The following is a 22,340-nucleotide window of genomic DNA, read 5'->3' as shown; positions in this document are numbered from 1 at the left end:
ATTGTACAACGAGACCATACTTCCTTAACATACGCTGGATTGGTTTTGGGAGAACTTCAACGTATGTGATAGCATAGGTCCCTCGTCGCATTATCATTTCTAAATGCACAAACGTAGAAATTTCAACCATCAAAGATCTTCATTCATAAGCAAGCGGCGTGTGCTAAAAGGTGTACACTAGTATGATTTAATGCCATTTTATCTGCATCTGTATCTACACAGCCAGTATACTACATTAACTGGACTTCAGCGTACCGAACCAACTTCGACACGTCATATATTTGTTCTAAGGGTAAGTTTTTTTTACTCTCTCTGGTAGCAAATTTCAATTTGTTCGTTGTAGTCAGATACTGACAGAAGATAGCGACGCCCGATTGTGAACATTGCTTCTTGCAGAGTCGCTGCCAAAGATAGTTATATTTCCCTCCCTATACAGGGAGGAAATATATTGTTGGCGTGTTCTTCTTCTTCGAATACACCTAGATATAAAGTATGCTAATGAGGACCTCATTTGCATAATTTATATCTAACTTCTATTTCCATAAGGTAAATGGTACGGATGCCATATTGGAGGTGTAGGTACCTTTAGGAAAGTTCAATACACATGAGTGCGGTCCCCGGAAAGTGCGGAACGGAACGAAATGGACGAAATGGAACGAAATGGAACGAAATAAAACAACGTATGTAACATTATAAAATGAAATGCCAGTAGATAGCGAAATGTAGACCGGAACAGGAAGCATTTTAAATACAGACAATTGAATTTTAAAAACAATTTCATTTACTAGTAACAAAAACGACAGCATGATACCCGATACAGAAAAAAATACACATTTCAATCATGCTTGGAGGTCAGAGGTGACACTATATTTGTACTCACTTGGTTAACTATTATCATTATCAACTATCCATTCATCTAAACAGGAACATGACAGACACAGGCAGTGGACGGACTGTGTGCAGGCCAACGCGTCGGTGCGTTGGTATCATCCTAGTATTCGTAGTCATGGGGAGCTTGGAGCTGTATCATAAGCAGGTATACACGATTTACTGTTGAATTACGATGGAGTGAAACTTGCCAAATGTACGTTAGTCCCCCTCCTCTCACAGGACCAACGACACGTCGGTGACCTCGCTGTGTCCTAAATTGGATTAGTGTTGTCCTTGACTCTATAATTGACTTTTGTGGGGTCGTGTGGCGCAACGGCAGAGCGTTTTACTCAGAACCAAGCGGTCCCGAGTTCGAATCCTGTCATGTCACCGATCTTGTGCCCTTGGGAAAGGCACTTTACACGACTTTCCTCACTCCACCCAGGTGTACATGGGTACGTGACTTCGGTCTGGGAAGGTCGTATTGAGGTCACCCGGTGGCGCCGAATGGCAGCCGCCCAGACTCTTGCGACAGTTCCACAAAATACAAGTGTGGATAAGATATTATATATGTTGTGTATTGTGTGAAACCTGTAATACCCTGCATCAATTCAGCGCTAGAAAGGCTACCATTGCGGGTAATTTCTGACCAATAACAAAAAACATTATCATAATTGGAACATCATGCAAAACGCACAAATGTTACTAAAAACACAACAAAACACACAAAGCTTAAAAAGATTCGTTTTCTCCTTGGTTTTCTATCGTTGAGCGCGCTGTCAAATTGCTCAATCGCAGCAAGGGCGCCAACCTGTCCCGGGTCCAGTGAGATAGGGGCCATGCAAAACTATGTATACCCTCTCGATATGCAAGGCAATGTGGGAATAGAAGTTTTGACTTATTTGGCTTACTAGCTAGTACGCTATATGGCAAAGCTAATCAATTCTGGGTAGCTAGCACCTAATGAGGCATGCACATTTCTCTAGCTTACTTGTGGTTATATACGATTTACCGAGAGGGTTTTCAGATAATATTTGTAATACGTTTGAACTATTTTAGATAAAAGAATATTTCAGTCAATAGTTTTAAATTGTTAAAACAATTACAAATGAAAGTTTGAATATCTTTGAACTTATCTACATATGTTAAAAACATTTTGAGACTAACTGCAATTAAGATATATCTCTTTATTTAGAACAATTTCCAAACATCTAGTAGTATGTGATTTTTCACTGTTTGAATATATTGGAACGATTCGCAACATATTCCAAATATATGGCTATAGATGTTGGTTATTGCCCCATAAAAGTTGGTGCTATTAAATTGGGCACTATTATCTGCCTCTGTACGTTTTTAGATTTCACTGTTGGACACTTGTGACTCTTTTGTAGTGAATTGTCTATTCATGGTATCCAAGTATAATTCCCCGTATTTTGCAGATATGAATTGCCCTATTCCCAGGCCACTGACCCAGTTACACAAATATTTCTAGATGTTATAGCAAGTTAGAACAAATAATGAATCTATGTTGCAATAGTTTAGAAACTGACATAGATATTGATGTCAAAAAAATACTTCTAACACGTTGGAACATGTTAGATAGTGTTAGAAGATCAAATAAATGTTCTCAACAGTTTATCTCAGTTACTTGTTAGAAAGGTTTCCCAAAAGTTAGAACAAAATACGACAAGCACCGCTATGGTAATTTGGAACTGACTCTTCCCGAAATCCTCTTTATTTTGTTCTTACAGGAAACATCCTGGATCAGGAACGCAATGATGAAAGCACATAGGTTTACTGAGAAAACGTCATATAATGTGCCCCCATTTGTAAACCGATAGAACCAGTCAGTTTCTAACTCTCAATCTCAGATATCTGTGACGACTAACGGCTTATCGACGGTCCCGAATGTTAAAGAAACATTAAATCAATCGAAAAATTCAACAAATTTTCAGATGTCGATAGGAATTAAGCAGTTAACATCAATTTCAGAAAAAAATGATGCATTTCCAATGAATTTATCCGAAGATAAAGCCGACGTAAATTCAAACTTTACACCTTTCAAAATGGTAAATACATCATTTGCTCCTTCGGTTTACGTGGAAAAGCTACATTTTTCATTACTATCTACACCTGAAAGAGAATTTTTCGTAGGGGACAGGTTACATGTTGTTTTTCGTGCAAACGATGAACGTAATAACACGGTAACCAATATTGGAGATTTTTACCGAGCCTCCATTATTTCAAAAGAGCCCAAGTCTGGCGCAGTTGGCATCATCACGGATCACCAGAACGGAACGTACACCGTAATGTTCCGACTGCTGTGGGAAGGGGAGGTTACCATCAGAATTCAACTGGTCCTCCCACGGCAGACCATCGATGTTATCGAAAGAATCAGCCGCGAACGCCCTGTTGATCTCATCAGGTTCCAAAAGCGCTATACTGTAGGACAACACAAAGTAGACAAACCGTGTAACGTAGACCCGGTCATCTTCAAGAACAGTGCTGTCTGTAACTACTCGGACCCACACGCAGGCGTCTGGTGGTATTGCGAGAAACCCGCCAACATTTCTTGCAATTCTTCAGGGTATCACTCTGTGCTCAAGTACGGAGAAAATCTTTTGAGAACTGGAGAAGAAAAGCTTTTTGGCAGGTAAGATAGCACTTGATATTAATCTAGTAATTCAAAAAAAAGATATTGCATTGATTTGAATGATCATCAATACTGGTCACTGCCAATATTGCATAAAAGATTGCCGTTATGGAGTGCCACAAGAATATTATGTACTTATGTTGGTAATCAAAACAAAGTGGTGATTTGCATAAACTATGATTAGAATTTCATCATTTGTTTGCAAACAATAAATAAGAAATGTCCATCAATTAAAACAGACTTATCTAGTTATTTGCTTGAAAACCCACGACCGAACAAAGTGATTCAGCTCTTTAAAGAATTGTTGGGAACAAAGAGATTCAGTTCTTAAAAGAATTTTATTGGTAAAATCGATGGATACCCGAAACAAACGACCTCATCTCAGCAAGGAGCAATGTCTTCATGTGTATTTAATGTGTATTTAACCTCATTGATCTCAGCAACAACAAATAGAAACTACATCTTAAAATTTTGTACTTTTCAGCTTACATAAAAGCAACCTTTCACAGAGTCACCAGCTATCAAAGACGAAGGAAAAAATTAACAGAGAACAATGTAGCAAGTAATATTTCATATATGGACAACTGTCTTGACTGTAGATGGCCTGTTGTTCGCCAGTGTTCTACAAGAATGTTTGACATTATTACACTCGCATGATGTAGATTTAAGATACTCGACCAGCCAGTTCCTTATACATTTACACAAGTACAAAAAACTCTGTGTGTTCATACGTCCAAATGTCGGAGTGGGGGGTCACCGAGGTTTGATCATCTTTGAACACCACGTTTTCTTAAAGGCACCCAGAGTATTTTATGAGGCTTGAAAACTGGAAATATTCTAGTTGCTATAATCTTTATGAAATTGACATTTAATGCCACTATTTACCACATTTTCGTGCGGATTTCTTATCAAATGTGCTCAAAAGCGGCACAAAAATAAGCTACATGGTGCTCTTTTAGTTTCACGCGCGCCTAGTGTAAATAGACCAACACCATAGCCCCGCCCACCTCCGTCAAAACTTAGAAATGCAAAATTAAATCATAGAAATGCAAATATGTGACGGAAATGCAGTCACTCTCTCATTGGTCGAATCGCTAATTGTGATGGACAGGGTCAGTCTATAATAGTTTGGATTTTCTAATGGTATAGTGTTATAGAAACTTACTATGTGTAGCAATGACTAGAAATTAGAGTTTTTTATTCAAGTTTCAAGCCTCATAAAATGCTCTGGATGCCTTTAAAGTTTTGTGATTTGATTACAGAGGAAGTGGCGCACTGAAGATGCCTATTTCTGGACATCCATCTAAGATAAATGTACATAAAGGTACGTCGCATTTCTTTGATTCTTTTCCGATGTTTGTTATCAAAAGTAAGTGATATGTTATGAATTGTTTTACCAAAAGTGAATGATAATCGAAGTCAATATTGCATATCAAGCCCTCTGCTCTTGCATACACATACAGGTCATATCGACAAAATGACATGGAAGTAACAGTATATAATGACTTCAAAAAGCGAGGTTATGCTTCTCATTTTGTTTTCGAACTATTTCAACACAGCAGGTGATGTCTTGGCCAATCGCAGACGATGTGTCAGTGGACTTACTACTCCTCAGATATCTGGGTTTTACCAGCAGGGCGTTTGGAACTCTCTCGTCTGCAAGAACAGACGTTTCCATAAGATGTCGGAGTGGCAGCAATGCCTTCAGGGGAAGACCCTTCACTGTTTTGGCGACTCTACTATTCGGCAGTGGTGGGAACATTTGGTAAGAATTTTGAATTTGACAGAAACACATATTCCAGAAGCCATTCCCTGGACAGGACCATTACGTGCCAATGATCTTGTCCATAATATAACGGTTAACTATCGGATCCATGGACCACCGTATCGTTGTCATTGGACGCGCACGTTTCTTATCAAGTACGTCGCCAACGCAATTGATGAAATCAAAGGAGGACCAAACGATGTGGTGGGCGTCACCATGTGGGCACATTTTACATCGTACCCTGTGGAGGTCTACAGGAAGAGAATGGAAGCCGTCCGTGCTGCAATAGAACGTTTACTGCACAGGAGTCCTGAAACTCTGGTGGTCATCAAGTCGGCAAACACACGAGAGGGAGGTGTGATCATTGCCGGGGATTGGCACGCGTACAAGCTGGACCGGGTCATGCGGGAAGTGTTCCGTGGGATGAAAGTTGTTCTCGTCGACGCATGGGAAATGACAAATGCACAACACTGGCACGGGGATTTCATCCACCCTGCCACGGACATCATCGTACAGGAACTAGAGTTTCTTTGTTCGTTTGTTTGTCCCCTGTGACAAAGTTCACAAACATTGTCATTAATCTCCATTGGTAGCTCCCACTTTTCATGCAAGTAGATGCGTGAAAACAATTATATAGTATTATCATTAGAATGATTCAGTTGAGGCTAGGGCGTTGTCTGCAATGACTGCTAGATATTTTGCCCATACTACATACAGTATGGCCTATATGGGCGACATAAATTGTTTTGGGTCATGTTTCTTTCTTCTCCTCCTCCTTCTTCTCCTGTCAAATCTTCAAAGGGCTTCATCTCGGTCGTCCATACGCCGAATGAGCTGAAATTTGGTATACTGGCAGAGTAGGTACTCACTTTTAGAACTGGATAGATTTCCTTTAGACTTAGATATATTTGCACGTTTTATTCATTATTGGCTACGCTTGTTACAGATGGATTATGATAGACACCAATTACAAGTTGATGCTCTTTTGTTTCAACATAACTGTATTACAAATACTCGTAGAAGAACCCTGTTACAACGTGTAAAAGAAATATCAGGCTATAAGTAGATACTCCTATCTGTTGTACTCTTGCAATTCATTCAGCGACACCAAGTCAGTATGTACTATGATAAGGACAAGAATGACCGATATGTACAATCAAACTGTCATAATTCGAGTATGGATACCGGCAAGTTAAGGTTTTATAAGACGTGCAAAACATCATTTACCATGGAAAAATATCTAGAACTGGATGATTTTGATTTACGGTCTGCAATTAGCAAAATTAAAACTTAGTTAGTGCCCACACCCTTGAAATAGAGATAGCGCGGTACAAAACTTACCTGTGTGCGAAAGAACTTATAAATACTGCATGTCAAACACGGTGGAAGACGAAACACATTTTATTTCAAATTGCCCATTCTATGTAGTCTCCAAGCAGACCCAACGGTTGCAAAAACTGTATCCAACTGGCAGAAGGAGTTTTTATTGGGTTGCCATAAAAATTTTCTTTCTGCCAGTTAGATACGGTCTTTGCAACCATTAGATCTGCTTGGAGATTGCATTCTACGATCAAGTAAGAAGAAGAGGCTGTTCAAAGAGGCCACAAAATTCGATCCTAATTTATCCACGTTTAACGTTATAGATAAAAAGAAAACTACTCTCCTCTTAACATCACAAAACTCGCACATTACAGAAAAGTTGGGATCATTCGTTTTCCACTGTCTTAGGTCGAATTCAATACGTTTGAGTTTAGTGTCCATACTTAGACTAGAGTAGTCACACGTTATATTGTTACCCATCATCTGTCCGTCCTTTTCTTCATGTTACATGAACTTGAAATTAGCCTCCGGACAAGAGCTTGCAATAAACTTTCCTATATATAAAACAAGGCACATCACGGTTTCCTTGCCAACATCTGCTTGGAGGTTGACTGATCCCTCTTTGTCAGTGTGTGTTTGTGTGGGGTGATGGTGACGGTGTGTGTGTGTGTGTGGGGGGGGGTCTTATACTTGTAGTATCGGCGATCGGCGATCGTCCCTCGGCGACATAACTTCCTTGGCAGCTAAACTCCCTTGCCGGCATTACAGAACCTTGGCCCGTGTTAGAACTTGCGTCACCCCCCTCCCCAAAATATATACGCCGCCGTTCTAGGAAGCCTGCGAAGGAGGCTAGACTGGACATACCTTATTTCCAGTTCCCATGTTTACAACTGAAGCGTTCAGCCCTGGCTGCTACGAAATGTTGTCAATTCGTTCTGTCAGCATCATGATAGATACTTAATTTTACAGAACAAATAACTACATATAAGGCTAGGTAAACAGCTTGTTTTGCAACAGAACAGACTAATATCTTAAAGCACATGAAAAAGAAATACCCACCTACACAACACTGAATATTCAATTTGTTTTCTTCGTGCAATTTTCAAAGATTTAAAGATACAGTGCAATGAACTAAGTTCATGTGCGTTTTGATGCCGTGCTTGCGTGGTCTTTCCAAAACGTGCAGGGAAAATACAAATTAGCGATTTCTTGAAATGTCAGGTTCGCATTTTTACGTAGAAGCCAGACAGGTCATATGAAGCGCATAGCACAAAAAGAGCTTTATTTGCGCGGTTAAACACATTGTCAAGTTTTTCGAGGTGCCGCTGGGCGGCCATCTTAACGTTGCCGCTAGCGACGGCCGCTCTCGTACGTTACTAGCTAATTACTACTCTCGTTCCCAGACAAAAATTAAATGTCCGATTATTTGCGCGCGTTCTCAACAGACGTGGTAGGTAAACAAACTTCAGATCGATTGACATGATGTTGGCATGGGTCCAAAGTTAATTAGGCACGCCCGCAGACGAAGTTTTCAGGGAAAATGTTTTTGAATTCCAAAACCTCGTGTAATGTGTCAGTGTACAGAACTAGAGGTTTGTACCGTTACCATTCACAAAACGCTGCACCTGTTCATTTCAGTGATTGTGTGAAACTATGATGAAGGGTATACATCCGAGTAAGCAAAGACAATGCAGTCTCTACAACTGGATAAGGCTATACGGAGTCGTGTTTCATTGTCCGAGCTATAGTGATATTTCACTATGATATCTGGTCTGCTATTTCATCTAGGTCTGCTTGTACCAGAGCCCGTTGTAGAGCATGAACCGTCGCAACGCGTCCCTCCCTCAGCCGCCATGTTTCCAGCACATCCATGCAGCTTTCCTTCAAGTTACCGCGATGTCTTGACGCAATGCCGTCGATTTGCGCCTCCTTCAAATCGAGTCTCCTGGCAAGGTCTTTCCACTTGGTACCGGTTTCCTCGGCGACGACATAGAAAATCCCTGTCATGAACATAGAGATACGCCAGATCAATATTCTCTAATTAGGATGTAACGTTATGTGCTTTTGTGCATTTTAGACTAGTATGATGTTTTGTGTTTTCTTGTTTTGTGTTGTTATGTGTTGTGTTGTGTCTTACTGCACTGTGTTGTGTCTTGTAATTTTGATCACAAGAGCACAAATACACGACACATATAGCTTCGTATAGAGGATAGCCCCTTTGAAGACGATGTCCAATGTGTAAAAATAGGCAGCTTGTTTGGCCCAGCCGTTGACAAAGGGATTTTATGGCATTGGAGACATAATAATTACCTCGCAGCTCCTCTTTACAGTTGACGACTTCAACCTCCTCCTCACCTATATCAAGGGGCAAAGAGAAATACCACGTCATTTCGAGGAGATACAGAACGATATAACTGTCACATCTTCCTTTGAAATGACATTCAAGTATTCTACGTTGGGTTCTGTGCATACAAGTTCCAATCAAAACTCACGACCATTGCATGTGCAGAATACGAAGCAGTTCCGCTGCAGTACCGTAACAAGCCCTTAGGGGGCCCAAATCTAATCATTCCCACGTCTCATCAAGACCTACCCACATACCAAATATCAAGACAATCCACCCATGCCTTCTCGAGTTATGCTAGTCATCCACATACATACATACACGCACACACGTACACACATACATACAAACAAACAAACAAACAAACAAACACACATACAAACGCCACCGAAAGCATAACCTTCGTGACGAATGTAATACTAGAAACGATAGCGATGCAACAACGCGCGCGCGTACGCACTAACTAACCTTCAATTTCCTCTGCTATGGCCTTGAGAGAAGCATCCACTAGTGCATCCTGAAGACGCTGAACGGAGACACTTTCCCCCTCCTTCTTCTGCCAGGTCTCTAAGACATCCATGCAGCTTTCCTTGAGATTCCCTCGATGTTTGCTGTCCACGTCTTGGATCTGAGCTTCTGTAAGTCGAAGACTGCGGGCCAGGTCTTTCCATCTGTATCCAGTCTCCGAAGAAACGGTGTTGAAGACGGCCGGCATGTCTAAAAGATCAGGAGTCTACCTTAGGCCAAGTTACACATGATAATCATTTCCTCGGTCAAGTAAAGGATGTACATTGTATAATGCTACGAGCTTCTAGTCAAAACCTCTTGATGCCTTTGAGCCTTGACAAACTTGAAAATGATACACTACTTGTTTGAATGATAAAAAGTTGCAAGAAACAAGTCAGCAAGAAAATTCATGGCACTTACCGTTAGCAAAAGTACTCTCATATTGAGTCAAATTTGACGGTGAATTGGGCTGTGTTTGAGTTCTTGTTTCCTCCACATTGCTGCGGTTTGAATCTTCATCGTCGATTTCTTGTTGTTCTTTATCATCTTCTTTTTCTTCTTTTTCTTGGCTGGGGCTGTGTGTTGGTGATGATTGTGTCTTTAATTTACTACTGACAAAGGAAGTGAGCCCTTCTAACAAAGCTCTGGTCCTTGGAATGGCCTCCTGTACATCAACGTTACCAGACACTTTCTCATACATATCAAGGGCCCTTGTCAACACATCCCTTGCCTCATTATGTCTATCCAGTCCTTTCAGTGCCATTCCGAGGAACTCCAACGCCTCAGCTGTCCAGACGTGAGTCCCCCATCTTCCTTCGTACCAGTTCGCTGCTATTCGCAGTTGCTCTTCTGCCTCTTTGTACTGTTCTGTGTGTATGTACACTTTGCCAATATTCACGTTACTCAACACTGACTGTTCATCCCCGTCGCCTACTTCTTTCTGCATCTTGTCGGCTTCTAGTAAGTACTGGAGTGCTTTGTCGTAGTCCTTCCGATGCATGTATTCCTCGGCAACGTGATTCAAGGATTCCACCTTGGTTTGAGCAGGATGGTTGAACCAGCGGCGTTTCATGTGGAGACCCCGCAAGTGCAGCTCCAAGGCGTTGTCTCTGTCGCCCATGTTGTTGTAGGCGATAGCAAGGTTGTTCTGAGTTGGGCCAATGAGCGGGTGGTTTTCACCGCATATTTCAATCCTCATTTCCAGACATCTTGTGTGGTAGTCTCTGGCTTGTTCATGGTTACCTATCAAGTTATTGATAGTATCAATGCAAAGTTAGTACATATTACCTATAATGTAGACTAGCAACGTTGTTTAATCTTTGTCCGATTTTATAACACGTATACAACATGTGTCCATTTATGTTTGTGCATCATTAATTGTTGTCAACTTGCAATTGGCCTACGGGCATGACTTCACAATGAACTTATTATCATTCATAATGCAAAGGTAGTACATGCACTATGTACAGATATATATATATATAGATAGAACTACATGATGCAAAGATGCGCTAACTGTTCATTGATATGAATCAGTTGCCTTTGAGTTGTTCCCAGCAGTGCACATTAAACACCTTTTTCCAGACATCCATGTTGTGCTATCTGCATACTGGCCGCCACTTTATCAATAAAAATTTGAATGGTCATAGCCACCAGCATATGACAACAAGAAACAAAGAGGCACAACCAATTTTTGTTTTTTTGTTGTTGTTGTGATTTTCCCTGCTTGCACTGAAATGTGACCTAAAAGAAGTTGGACTTACCGACGAAGTCATGGACGATCCCCAGGGTCGCTAGTGTGACCGCCTTTCCTCTTGTCGGTCCATGTCGGAGACGTTCCCACATCTCCAATGAATCGTCCAGATATCTGGCAGTAGAGACAAAACACACATCAGTAAAACCATGTAAAAGGTACAAACACCAACTATTTCGTCAGAATAGAATAGCCGGGTCAGCGACCAGTATTTAAACATTCTGTATACGTCCGACTGCAACATGTACAGATATGTCAACAAAGATGATAATTTGCATCAAATTTGATAGTTTTGACCGTTAGCGTCCAACAGTCTTTACTAAGTATTGTATTTAAAGCATCATCATTATCCGAGTATACCTGATAGCTTTGTTGTGTTGTCCCCTTGTGTGGTAGATGTAGCCGATGTTTGAGTAGAGTCTTGCCAGGGCTGTGCTTTCTCCTAGGGGCTCAAGTAGCTCCTTAGCCCGGATGTACTTTTCGTACGCATCTTCGTATCTGCCCTGGTAGTTTCCCATTGCCTTCAATACAAAACATCTAATGGTTAATCATGTATGTCTGGCTTCTTTTGTTCTTCAAAGTTTAATTTCATTGTACAGCGTATGAGGAAAGTGTAAAGTTGAAGACGACTGTAATATACATATTTGTATGAGGTTGACGACTAAATCCCTCTTGACATTGAAATTTGACTTAATACCACGTATTTCCTCCCCCCATACTTTATTTACTTGCGAACTCACCACTTGCCCCAGATTCAGACTTATGTCATTCAACGTACCGGTGTAATACCCGAAGAAAGAACTTGTTCCAATCATTGATTATTAAAAAGATTAATGAACCCTTTATGTTACTAGGGTCAACCGGTGTTAGTATGTAAAACAACACAGTTATAGCTAGCATAACATAACTCACAAAGCCAGTGACGTTCAGTAATTTGGCACGTTCTTCCGGACTTCCCCAGGCCATGGCTGAGCTCAGACAAGCTTCGAAAAATGGGACTGCCTGAGCCGGATGTACGTACAGGTTTATGACTCGCTCCGCCTCGTACACAGCTCGCATCAGTGCCCTGAAGGGAAAACAAGTCATTGTCAAAAAATAATTCCCTCGGAAATGTTCGCAAGATTCCTAGAATATTTGTCAAGTCGATCGCAGTACTATACTAACGGCTCCGTACCTGAGGCGTCGCCAAAAAACACTTGTACTGAGTACAAAAGTACTTGGAAGGTTACCATGAAAGCCATGAGTGTTCGCTGTTGACTGCCACGAGCTCGAGAAAGGGCTCCAAAAGATGTGCCTTGAAACATATCTCGTAAGATAGGTTTGTGGTAGCTTATGTCAACAAAATATAATGTGACATCCCATCCTTGAAATATGAAACACACGTTCTGACTATAGAAATGTGAAAATACATGCCAAAGTCAGTTATCAGAGATACATTTAGGTTTGCTCATAAATTCATCATTAGATAGCTAAAACATTTAGAAGGCGTCGAATGTCAGAGACCAACATGCCTCAGTCTTTGTTTTGCTCCATCTTGGCCAGGTGCCATGTACGCTACGCCAGATAGCGCCCCCCTCTGCCTCTTCAACTGGAATCTGCTTGGAGAGCAACAATAGCGTACCTTAATAAAGGCAAACCACACTTTCCGACAGTAAGCCTGAATCAAGCCGCAATGTTCTGGCCGTAGGGTCCCCCCCCTTTTTTTGTCACTTCTCGTGCGACAGATCAGGTATAAATGTGTGTTTACTCAAGCGCAGCCACTTTGTGTGATGACGCAAACTAGGATGACGCAAGGCTAGGGTTCGTTGGTGACAAAGTCTAAATTGCGTTCAAATGTAAGTCTATATCTAGTTGGCAGGTGCAAACCTGCAGTTTTCGACTGTTGTTATTTTTGAGAAATCTCTTAAACCGAGCTTTATCAAGTACAGAATAATCCAATTTCCACTTTTGTTTGATTTATCAAAATTTTGTATCTTTAAGCGCTTAACGATTTTCTTTGGCAGGAAATGACCTTCTTTCATGCCCTTTTGGACTTTGCCTTTGGCCGATATCAGTGTCTGTAAAGGAAACGGTAACGTTGTAAAAACCCAAAGGGGCGAGTACGCCGCTCCCGGGATTCAAACCCGCGCCGATCCCGATCCGCACGACCTGGGAATCCAACGCACTAACCCCTAGGTTAAAAGGTCCGGGCCGGTTCGACTGGTCAGTTAGTGGAGGTTGATCCCAACTGTTACAACGTTAACATCGTACAGTCTACAAATTATGATTGAACTCCTTTCTAATATATTTCTAGTACGGTGTATACCAATGTTTTGTTGCTGCAGCCTTTAAGGTTTCACGGGAAAAGGCTCAAGCGTCATTCGACTGCAAACGACAAAGCTACCTGGTGTTTATTGTTTCACCGACTGTGTACAATCTTTGAAAATGTTATTCTAATCCTCCACAGGTCCACCTCCGTTCGCGTTTGAAAAATGGCTAACAATATAGCTGTACACTGCTACTCAGAGGCTCCAGACGGCGGTTGGGGCTGGTTTGTTGTCCTGGGCAGTTTCCTGTCGCACGCGTTCATTATTGGGAGTTACAAGTCGTTCGGAGTGTTCTTTCCGTACTTGCAGGAGGCGTTTGGGCAGGACGCTGCTGCCACGGCGTGGGTCAGCTCCATCATGGGGGCGGTCTTACTGTTTGGATGTAAGTACAGATTATTGTCGACATTGATCTGACAACAATCGATATTTCTTCTGCAGACGACGAACGACAATCTCTTTTGATTCAGAATCATGAAAATGTTCCAGTGCGTGAGTCTGATACATATAGAATGATAGAATACAACACGTGGTATTCCGTATCGCCCGAGGTACCAGCCCGACCTCGGGTCGGATCGCTCGACGGCCGTAGGTCGGAAGGCGATCCGACCCGCGGGAGGGATGGGACCGAGGGTGATGCGGAATACACTGTGTTGTATTTTATCTATGTCATACCCACCCGAGAAAACACACATTTCAATGCGGAATGCGCCAGAAGTTGAGGGAGTCTTGTGTCCTCGATCAAAAAGCTGTAACAACATTGATTCTAACCTCCGAATCCGGTATTCGGATTTTCGACGGCGGCGCAACCGGCGCGCTCGAAATGCATCTAAATATTCTATGGAAGCCCGTGTGATACAACCTAGAACCCCGTGTGATACGGAAAGTTATCACACAGTCCGGAACACCCGTATCGAACGTTTTTGCGGCCCAGGTATGACATGAAATAGGAGAATGGATTATAAATCGTTTGTAATATATATATATCCCTGTGTTTTCTTCAAACAGCCTTGCCTGTGGGTGCCCTGTGTAACGTGTTCGGTTGCAGAGCTGTGGTGATGACGGGGAGTCTGCTGGCCACCACAGGTCTCCTCTCCAGCATGTTCGTCACCAGCCTACCTGTCATGTACCTAACGGCTGGCTTCATCACAGGTAAATGCTCACAAAGCATTGCCATGTTACTTCTTCCAACAGGTCTAGGTTTTTCTTTCATGTACACACCTTGCATGGTGGGGAGATACTTCAAGAAAAGACTGGCGCTTGCCAATTGAATTGCAATGTCAGGATCCGGAGCCAGTCCCCGAGAATGGTTGTACACCAAGTCCCCACCCGTTTTAGTGCGCAGATATAAGCACCATAGATACACACATGAGACACACAATGTCCATTACAATGAGTAGGTCTGTCTGATGACTTTAAAAACTTGCAATAGCTCCCGATGGCGCTAGAGCAGAGGTACCATGGTGGAAAAACAAATATGATAATCTGTAGCATCTTGGAGCTTTACAAAACTTTGATCTCAAAGCATTGCCGTGTTTCTTCTTCCAACAGGTCTTGGTTTCTCTTTCATGTACACACCTTGTATCACCATGGTGGGGAGATACTTCAAGAGAAGACTGGCGCTTGCCAATGGAATTGCAATGTCAGGATCAGGAGCAGGATCCTTCGCCCTCGCCCCAGTGTTTCAGCTGCTCATCGACAACTACGGATGGCGGGGTTCCCTTTTTATCGTGGCAGGGGTCGCCTTGCAAGGCTGTGTGATCGGTGCCTTGTTACGACCGATACAGCTAAAGGCAGATATTCATGAGAAGAAAGCTACTCACATACCGTCTAGGGAAGCGAATGACGGACTGATAGCACGCCTGTGCGGTGCCCTTGATCTGTCCCTGTTCAAAATGCCGTATTTTACGATCTTTAATATCATCATGATGTTTCTGTCAATCGGATTCAGTATTACGTTTATACATCTGGTAAAGTATGCCAGAACCGTGGGACTGGAGCCACAGCAAGCCGCGTTCTTGTCCTCGGTGGTCGGCATTTCCGATTGCGTGGCTAGACTCGGTTACGGCTGGTTCTCAAACTTGGGGCTGTATCCGCTTCTTCGCGGGTTCGTGGTGTGCAGCGTTTGCTGTGGGTTGAGTCTGGTTTTCTTGCCTTTCGCACAAACGTACCCGTCCATGGTAGTCTGCTGCCTTTTCATTGGAGTATTTGTTGGCTGTTTGAACACGAAGATTACAGTGTTCCTGGTGGAGTTCTGCGGAGTTGAGAGACTGGCGAGTGCTGTCGGGATCGCATTCGGTGTGCGCGGGTTCTCCATACTGTTCGGCCCACCACTCGCAGGTAACTGTCGCAACTTTAAAATACTTGATATGGTATCATTCAAGCCATCGAAGAATTTACGTGGGGAAATATTAATCATAAAGAATACTTTTTGACACTCAGACAAACATATCTAGAATCCAAATGCTCACTTAAGTAGTTGGTGCCAGCTAATGTCATATAATACCTATTATTCGACAAACCATATCATGTACGTCATGCTGTTGTAATTTTCTCTTTCTGTATTGATACGTAGGCTATCTGTATGACGTCACTGGGAACTACAACGTCTCGTTCTACTTCGCGGGGGGTACTGTCCTGTGCAGTTCCTTGATGACGTCAGCGCTCGAGGCCCATCGCACAAGGAACGTGCAACGGCAGAAACCCGACATGTTGGGATCGGAAAAGTCGAATGAAATCCCACAGTCTAATGTCACGGCCGACGAAATAGACTTTGGTGACAGCAAAGATCTTCTTATCATTCGCGAGACGAGTGTTTGAATCACCAAAGTTGATCCTATTGCAGGACGAAAATTGAAGCAATGGCTTGACAGATTTCCCCGATTTTTATCCTTTGCCCCTAGGTGGCCCAAACCCACACAACTTACTTCCTGTGGCATGAACTATCTACCACACAAAAAATATGACCTTAGCACTTGCAGAAAATTTGACCTCAAACTTTGAAGCTCCCTGGAGCTGCGGTACTTTAAGTACCCGCTAGGAGACCCATTATTGAACTTGACCTTCCTTACTGCAAAACCTAACCATCCACTAAATATCAAGCAAAACCATCGACACCTTCTCGAGTTATGCTGTACACAAACAAACAAACAAACAAACATAGACATACACGGCTCGCTGCATTACTGTACGAAAACGCCAGGTGAACCATCTTCGAACTTGACCTCCATTTTCACAGCCGCTACACACCTCCCAAAAATCAAGAGGATACGTCGAAAGTTTCACGAGTCTTGACATACATTCAGACACACCCTACGACTGGTGTAACTGATAACTCTAGAGTTAAGTATTTGTGCTACATATACTTCAAGTTAGCTATGTTGATTTAATAATTACGGAGTCTTTTTATAAATATGAATTGGTATTGAATTTTCTTTCTATTTGAGTTGAATGTGTGATAGTTGTGTGCTGATTTGTTAAAAAAAGAGATAACATCTGCTTGGAAACTAGCAAGAAAAAACACCCTTCCCTCAATGGTAACAACCAACATTAGCGACCCCAAAAACACCCCTCCCAACAATCCTTGCAAGCAAAAATAGAATAGGCTTTGCTATCGCAAACCTGTAACAACAAAATAGTGACGTTACAATTCGTCACAATTCAAGATGGCGGCCACCACACAAGCCAACGGATTCAACAAAGGTAATAACAACGCAACGCAACGAAGGTAATAACAGCTCACCCGTGCGTGTCCTCATCAGCACAGTTGACCGCCTCCAACATCATTTTCTCGATGTTTTTAAACTCTGTTGTCAGGTCCTTGAAATAAAATATTTAAAAGGCTGATTAACTTTCTCCTTTGAACTAGATTGCTTCACATTTAAACTCTTTTAATTACTGTGTCTTAGTTTAGCCTGAGAGTCATCCTATTTGCTACCGGGACTCTCGAACTAGCTGCCCTAAATAATTTAGGGAAGCGAGTTTAGAAGCCTTGCCAGTAGTAAATCGGATGGCACCCAAGCTAGTTTTAGTTCACCAGAGGAAATAATGTACATAGTGGTTTTTCCCATAGATATGTGTAGTATCATTTATCATTTATCAGACTCAAGCTTGAAGTACCACCCAGTGGTCCTAAAGCACCCCCCCCCCCTCTCACTGGACCCGCGGCACGCTGGCGGCGTCGCTACGGCCGACCGAATTGCCTAAGCACTCAACGAATCGAATTTCATCGACAAAAAACGAATCTTTAGAAGCTTTGCGTGTTTTGTTGCCTTTTTGGCCATACTTGTACGTTTTGAATGATATTCCTATTATAAAGTCAAGGTTAACACAAATCCAGTTTAAGACGCAGCGACGCCGCCAGCGTGCCGCGGGTTCAGTGAGAGGGGGGCTTAACCTACCTGCAGTCCTCTGGATGCGTCACTGTTCATGGCTAATCCAATTTTCTTCAGCACATCAGCGAAGAAGACACAAAAGCGCTGACGAGTAATACCAACGTCTACAAACTGGCCGAGCGACTGTTGCACCAGGTCCCTCATCAGCGGATGGATATCAAATCGTTGCTGTGAACTGTCGAACTCCAGCAAGGACCGTTCCCTTAGCGGACGAATCAAATCGGTTTTTACATGAGCTGGACTCTGTTTTCCCGCTATTGCAGCTGCAGCCGATGTTCCGAAAGATCCAGGAATGTAATTCAAAGCTGCAAAGTGACTTTTGATAACGTTGGTGAGCTTCTCAATGGCACTTTTTAAGACATGGCTGACTTGTTCGCTCCTGCTGTAGCTTTCTGCGGAGAGAGGGCTCTCTAAAACGTTTTTTCTGAGAAGTTCTATGAGCTCTTCTGGAGTGTATCCGTCCTCGCCCCGCTGGAGCTCAACGCCGGCGATGACTAGAGCCAGCGGTAAGTAGCCGCACATTTTCACGATCTCCGCTCCGTGAATCTGCAAAGGTACGCCCGTTGCGATCGCAGCTAGAAGATCTACTGCTTCATCGGGCATAAGCGGACTCAACTCAACGTCAAAAAATAGTCTGTACTCTCTCGCAAGTCGGAATCTTCTTCGCGAAGTGACTAAGAACAACACGTTACCGGTCTTCTCAACAATTTGACTTATGAAATCTAAGAGTTCTGTCCGTAATCGATCGTCGTCTAGAATTGTGTCTGCGTTGTCACAGATAAAGAGATGGTAGTCTTCCTCCAGGCTCAGTCTTTGCAAAGCCGCAGTTAAATTTTCTGGTTTTGACGAAACCGTTGTTTGACTTTGCTGCAACATCGATGCACATATGGTGTCGATAATCAAGTTCGTACTCGTGAATTTGGACAGATTGAACGTATTGACCTTCAATTTGACATTCTGATTTTCACATTCCACTGACATCTGAAAGGCAACCTCCTTGGCAAGGCGAGTCTTCCCCACCCCTGGCATACCGGAGATGAGACCAATCTGGCGGCCATCTTTGAAGTTCCTCTTGACGGCCGCAAGGTGGCGTTCCCTTCCACAGAACGGCACATCCCGGTTATCAGCGTCAGAGTCCTGACGGCTTTCCTTCTTCTTGAAATACGCCATGATCCCGATCTGCAAGGTTTAACAAATGATTTGTTGCTTGTGCAACTTCATATTCTAGAGCTATCGAAATATGTCGATGCATTTCAACCCCTTAACACGTTGTAGCTATTGCAATGTACACGTAATATTGTTCTCTGCCTGATGACTAATTACCTTCGCCGAGAAGGTAATGCAGAGGGTAGCGTTTGTTTGTTTGCTTGGTTGTCTGTCTGTAGTGGACCAGCATAACTCAAGAATGCCTGGATTGATTGTTTTGATATTTGGTATGTTGGTAGGTTTCGATGAGACATGAAAACGATTAGAATTTGTTCTCCCTAGAGACTTCTAACGGTACTGCAGCGAAACTTCCTGTTTTGATATCTCGTGTTCTGGACATGCTATGGAACTGATTTTTGAGTGGTACATAGATCTTTGGACAGAGAGTAAGTGGTAAGGGTTTGGGCCCCCTAGCGGCTTTTATATTCTAAGACAATCCACTGGTATGATTTATAATTGATGAGAAACACTCCTAATACGTCAGTCATAAAGGTTAAAATCACTTGGCGAAGGTATGAGGTCGTGGAACTCTAGTTTTATATGTTGTAAATTGAGCAATAGCCAAGTGAATAAAACGAAGAGTGAATTGAAATACCGATCTGTACAGGTGCAGGCAACAGATCTAGAACAGACTCGATGAATTAGAGATGCTTGTTACTAAAACATTTAGAAATGTATCGAATGTCAGAGACCAACATGCTCCATCTTGGCAAGGTGCCAGGTGAGCAGCGTAAGGCAGGGGAGTTCCATTTCTACCATAAGAATGAAAAGCTGGTTCAAAACAAATTATCCATTTCCTTGATTTCGTAGGGTAGATTTGCAAAGTTGTACGCATTTCAATACATTGAATCTTACCGTAGAACACAAACAAGCAACACGTAATTTTCTACCGTCTCAGTGCGTCAAGTTACCTTACGATGTCAACCTTCTTAAGATGTTAATTGTATTTTAGGGTTTCAGACTGGACGGGTTTCAGACTACTGTACGACATTTCGAATGCTAATGGCTAGATGGATACAATGTTGATAAGGACGGATCTATGTGACTTGAAACGTAGCCAACCAGGGTTTGAAAAGGTACCTGTGTTTTTGCTGTTTCCCATCCCTTAAGCTTGTGGAATTATTGAATGGGGGTCTGCTAATATGCCCATCAGTACAAGAAATGTTTTTACCAAACTTTAACTTGTGACCGTTATTTCGAATGATATCGTAGATCCTTGATTCCTATCCACTAAAATCCCGCTGCCAAGAAATCAAAACAACCCTTCGAGTCATATGTATACGCACACAGATCATATCATTATTGCTAAAATTTGGTACAATTACAGGATAACTTACGTCAAGGGATGTCTGCTATCTACAGAAGGGGTGCCATTTTAGTTTCAGATCCGGGTGTACTTGCCAAAACGGTGATCTAATTTGTGCCACGGACAAACCCTTACAAGTTACAACGTTGACCACTTCCTTGTTCTTGATTGTTTCGAAACGAATTTTCATCGTCAATTTTCTTTGACAGAAAGGGACAAATGAGGAAAACAACGTTGACCCCTAATACAAGCGATAGTCAACTATTTTCAAAACAACGGCCTTGAACAAACACTTGACCTTTGCGAGATAAGCATAGCTGTAGGTCTGAGGTATTTGCCCGCGGGACGTATTTTTTAAAGCCGACTTACTGGCATCTGGTTCGTGCGTTACTGGATTGTGAAAGCTGTAGCGGCCATGACAGCGTTCTTCTTGCGTTTACAGTTGCCCTTTTCTCTACTACTACAGTACGGACGAAGAACCACTTACCTGTGCTTCCAGATAGTTTGCCAGCGGTCCTTAGATATCTTGTACTGCTAACGTCACTACACCACAGGGTAGTTGTGTCTTGTACATATTCAAGTTGTTGGCTTCCTTGTTGTGCGACGCCACGGGACCTTACACGTACTCCATTTGTGTCGGATTTCAGTCACCCTTTGACATTTGTTTGTTTGAAATATGGACGCGCTCGACTCAATTTCCACCACGGTTGAAAGCTACGCAATGCCGTGTTGTTCAATACAACAGCGAAGGTGGGAGGTAGTGCTAGTGGCGCATAAAGAAAGCTTTCATGTACTATGTACAGGATCCTATTACTCGTATTGTCAAGGCGACACCAAGACTACTGATTAGAAGACTGTTCTATACTTCAAACTCTCAGCACCTCGGAAGATGAAAGGAGACCCACCTGTTGATTTCTTGAGTGACAGGTGGAAAAACAGAAAGGCAGATCATTCTCTTTTTTCCAGGTATTTCGGAGTTGCACACGGTTTGACCAACGGCTAGGCATGAACCATACGATGGTATACGTGTCCAGAATATATACTACATCTTTGAAGAACATTGACTAGGGACAGTGTAATGGACAAGGCCCATGACTTCTTTCATTAAGAAGACATTAGGCAAATGGAGGCCCCATACTTACACAACAATAGCAATGATGCCAATCATATATGGCGCAGTGAGAGATGATTATATTATCAGCGGATACAAACTATGCAAATCAGGACGTCATTTTTATGCTTTTTTCATCATTCATTTTTTTCACGTGATTTTGGCCTCGCTTCTGAGAGGAAATCTTACTTCTCACGAAAGGAAGACAACAATCCTCGAAAACTCCAGTAACAACCTGTTACATATTAACAAGTCACAGTAAACCCTCTGTAAAACTTACCTACAGTAAAAAAGGGTGGAAAACAAATTGTCAATTTTCAAAGTTCAAAATATTCATGAAATTTGAATCATCTCTTGTCAAAGGTGCAAGTGAGGAGCAGAAAGTCGAGATCGTCAACCACAAAACTGTCGGGTACGAGTTTATCAAATGAATACACTTTCAGATAATGTTCATCATTCGTCTTGTCACTCAATTGCTAGCTTTCCAAGTTTTGTTACTAAGTGCCAATGTTTTTATTACGTACCCAATGTACACAGATAACTTTTGTAGGTAGAATACATCAAGTGTTATCACTTTCTTTCGCACATGAAATCATGAAATCGTTGCCATCAGTTCAACAACTTCCCTCTCTTATGATCTACAGCTGTTTTCTACACCATTGCTGAGGACACCGGTCCCATGGAAACTTGGTCTGAAACCTGCTCAGAACGACGGCATTGAGAGCAGACACTACCGCGAGATCAAAGAATGCTGCATGTATGTGCTGGAACCATGGCGACTGAGGGAAGGGAGGCGCTGCCACCATTC

General features: G+C 42.4%; 3 protein-coding genes across 4 annotated transcripts; 2 read left to right on the top strand and 1 right to left on the bottom strand.

The window, feature by feature from the left end:
* Positions 1-222: 222 nt before the first annotated feature.
* On the top strand, positions 223-6,011 carry LOC136422997 (NXPE family member 3-like). The gene is made up of 5 exons (XM_066410970.1): positions 223-292; positions 925-1,036; positions 2,622-3,523; positions 4,786-4,847; positions 5,083-6,011. Exons 3-5 carry the CDS (start codon positions 2,826-2,828, stop codon positions 5,841-5,843), a joined length of 1,521 nt encoding a protein of 506 aa, XP_066267067.1. The 5' UTR covers positions 223-292; positions 925-1,036; positions 2,622-2,825; the 3' UTR covers positions 5,844-6,011.
* Positions 6,012-7,265: 1,254 nt separating this feature from the next.
* Positions 7,266-19,079, bottom strand: LOC136422995 (uncharacterized). 2 transcript variants are annotated; one of them, XM_066410968.1, is made up of 9 exons: positions 17,916-19,079; positions 17,258-17,334; positions 12,125-12,278; positions 11,573-11,733; positions 11,223-11,326; positions 9,880-10,701; positions 9,421-9,669; positions 8,919-8,963; positions 7,266-8,608 (listed from the first exon to the last, which is right to left on the bottom strand). In XM_066410968.1, the coding sequence occupies exons 1-9, from the start codon at positions 19,077-19,079 to the stop codon at positions 8,367-8,369; spliced, it is 3,018 nt and encodes a 1,005-aa protein (XP_066267065.1). In that variant the 3' UTR covers positions 7,266-8,366. The 2 variants fall into 2 exon arrangements, with proteins under 2 accessions (XP_066267065.1, XP_066267066.1); XM_066410969.1 differs by lacking the exons at positions 7,266-8,608; positions 8,919-8,963 and having other exon boundaries at positions 9,599-9,685.
* On the top strand, positions 12,956-17,213 carry LOC136422998 (monocarboxylate transporter 13-like). The gene is made up of 4 exons (XM_066410971.1): positions 12,956-13,900; positions 14,524-14,667; positions 15,067-15,855; positions 16,091-17,213. Exons 1-4 carry the CDS (start codon positions 13,684-13,686, stop codon positions 16,333-16,335), a joined length of 1,395 nt encoding a protein of 464 aa, XP_066267068.1. The 5' UTR covers positions 12,956-13,683; the 3' UTR covers positions 16,336-17,213.
* Positions 19,080-22,340: the final 3,261 nt, after the last annotated feature.

The sequence above is a fragment of the Branchiostoma lanceolatum genome, chromosome 17 (genome assembly GCF_035083965.1).
Source record: "Branchiostoma lanceolatum isolate klBraLanc5 chromosome 17, klBraLanc5.hap2, whole genome shotgun sequence".
NCBI classification, from domain to species: domain Eukaryota; kingdom Metazoa; phylum Chordata; class Leptocardii; order Amphioxiformes; family Branchiostomatidae; genus Branchiostoma; species Branchiostoma lanceolatum.
Note: the sequence above shows the minus strand (reverse complement) of the source record. Positions and strands in the feature narration are given on the sequence as shown.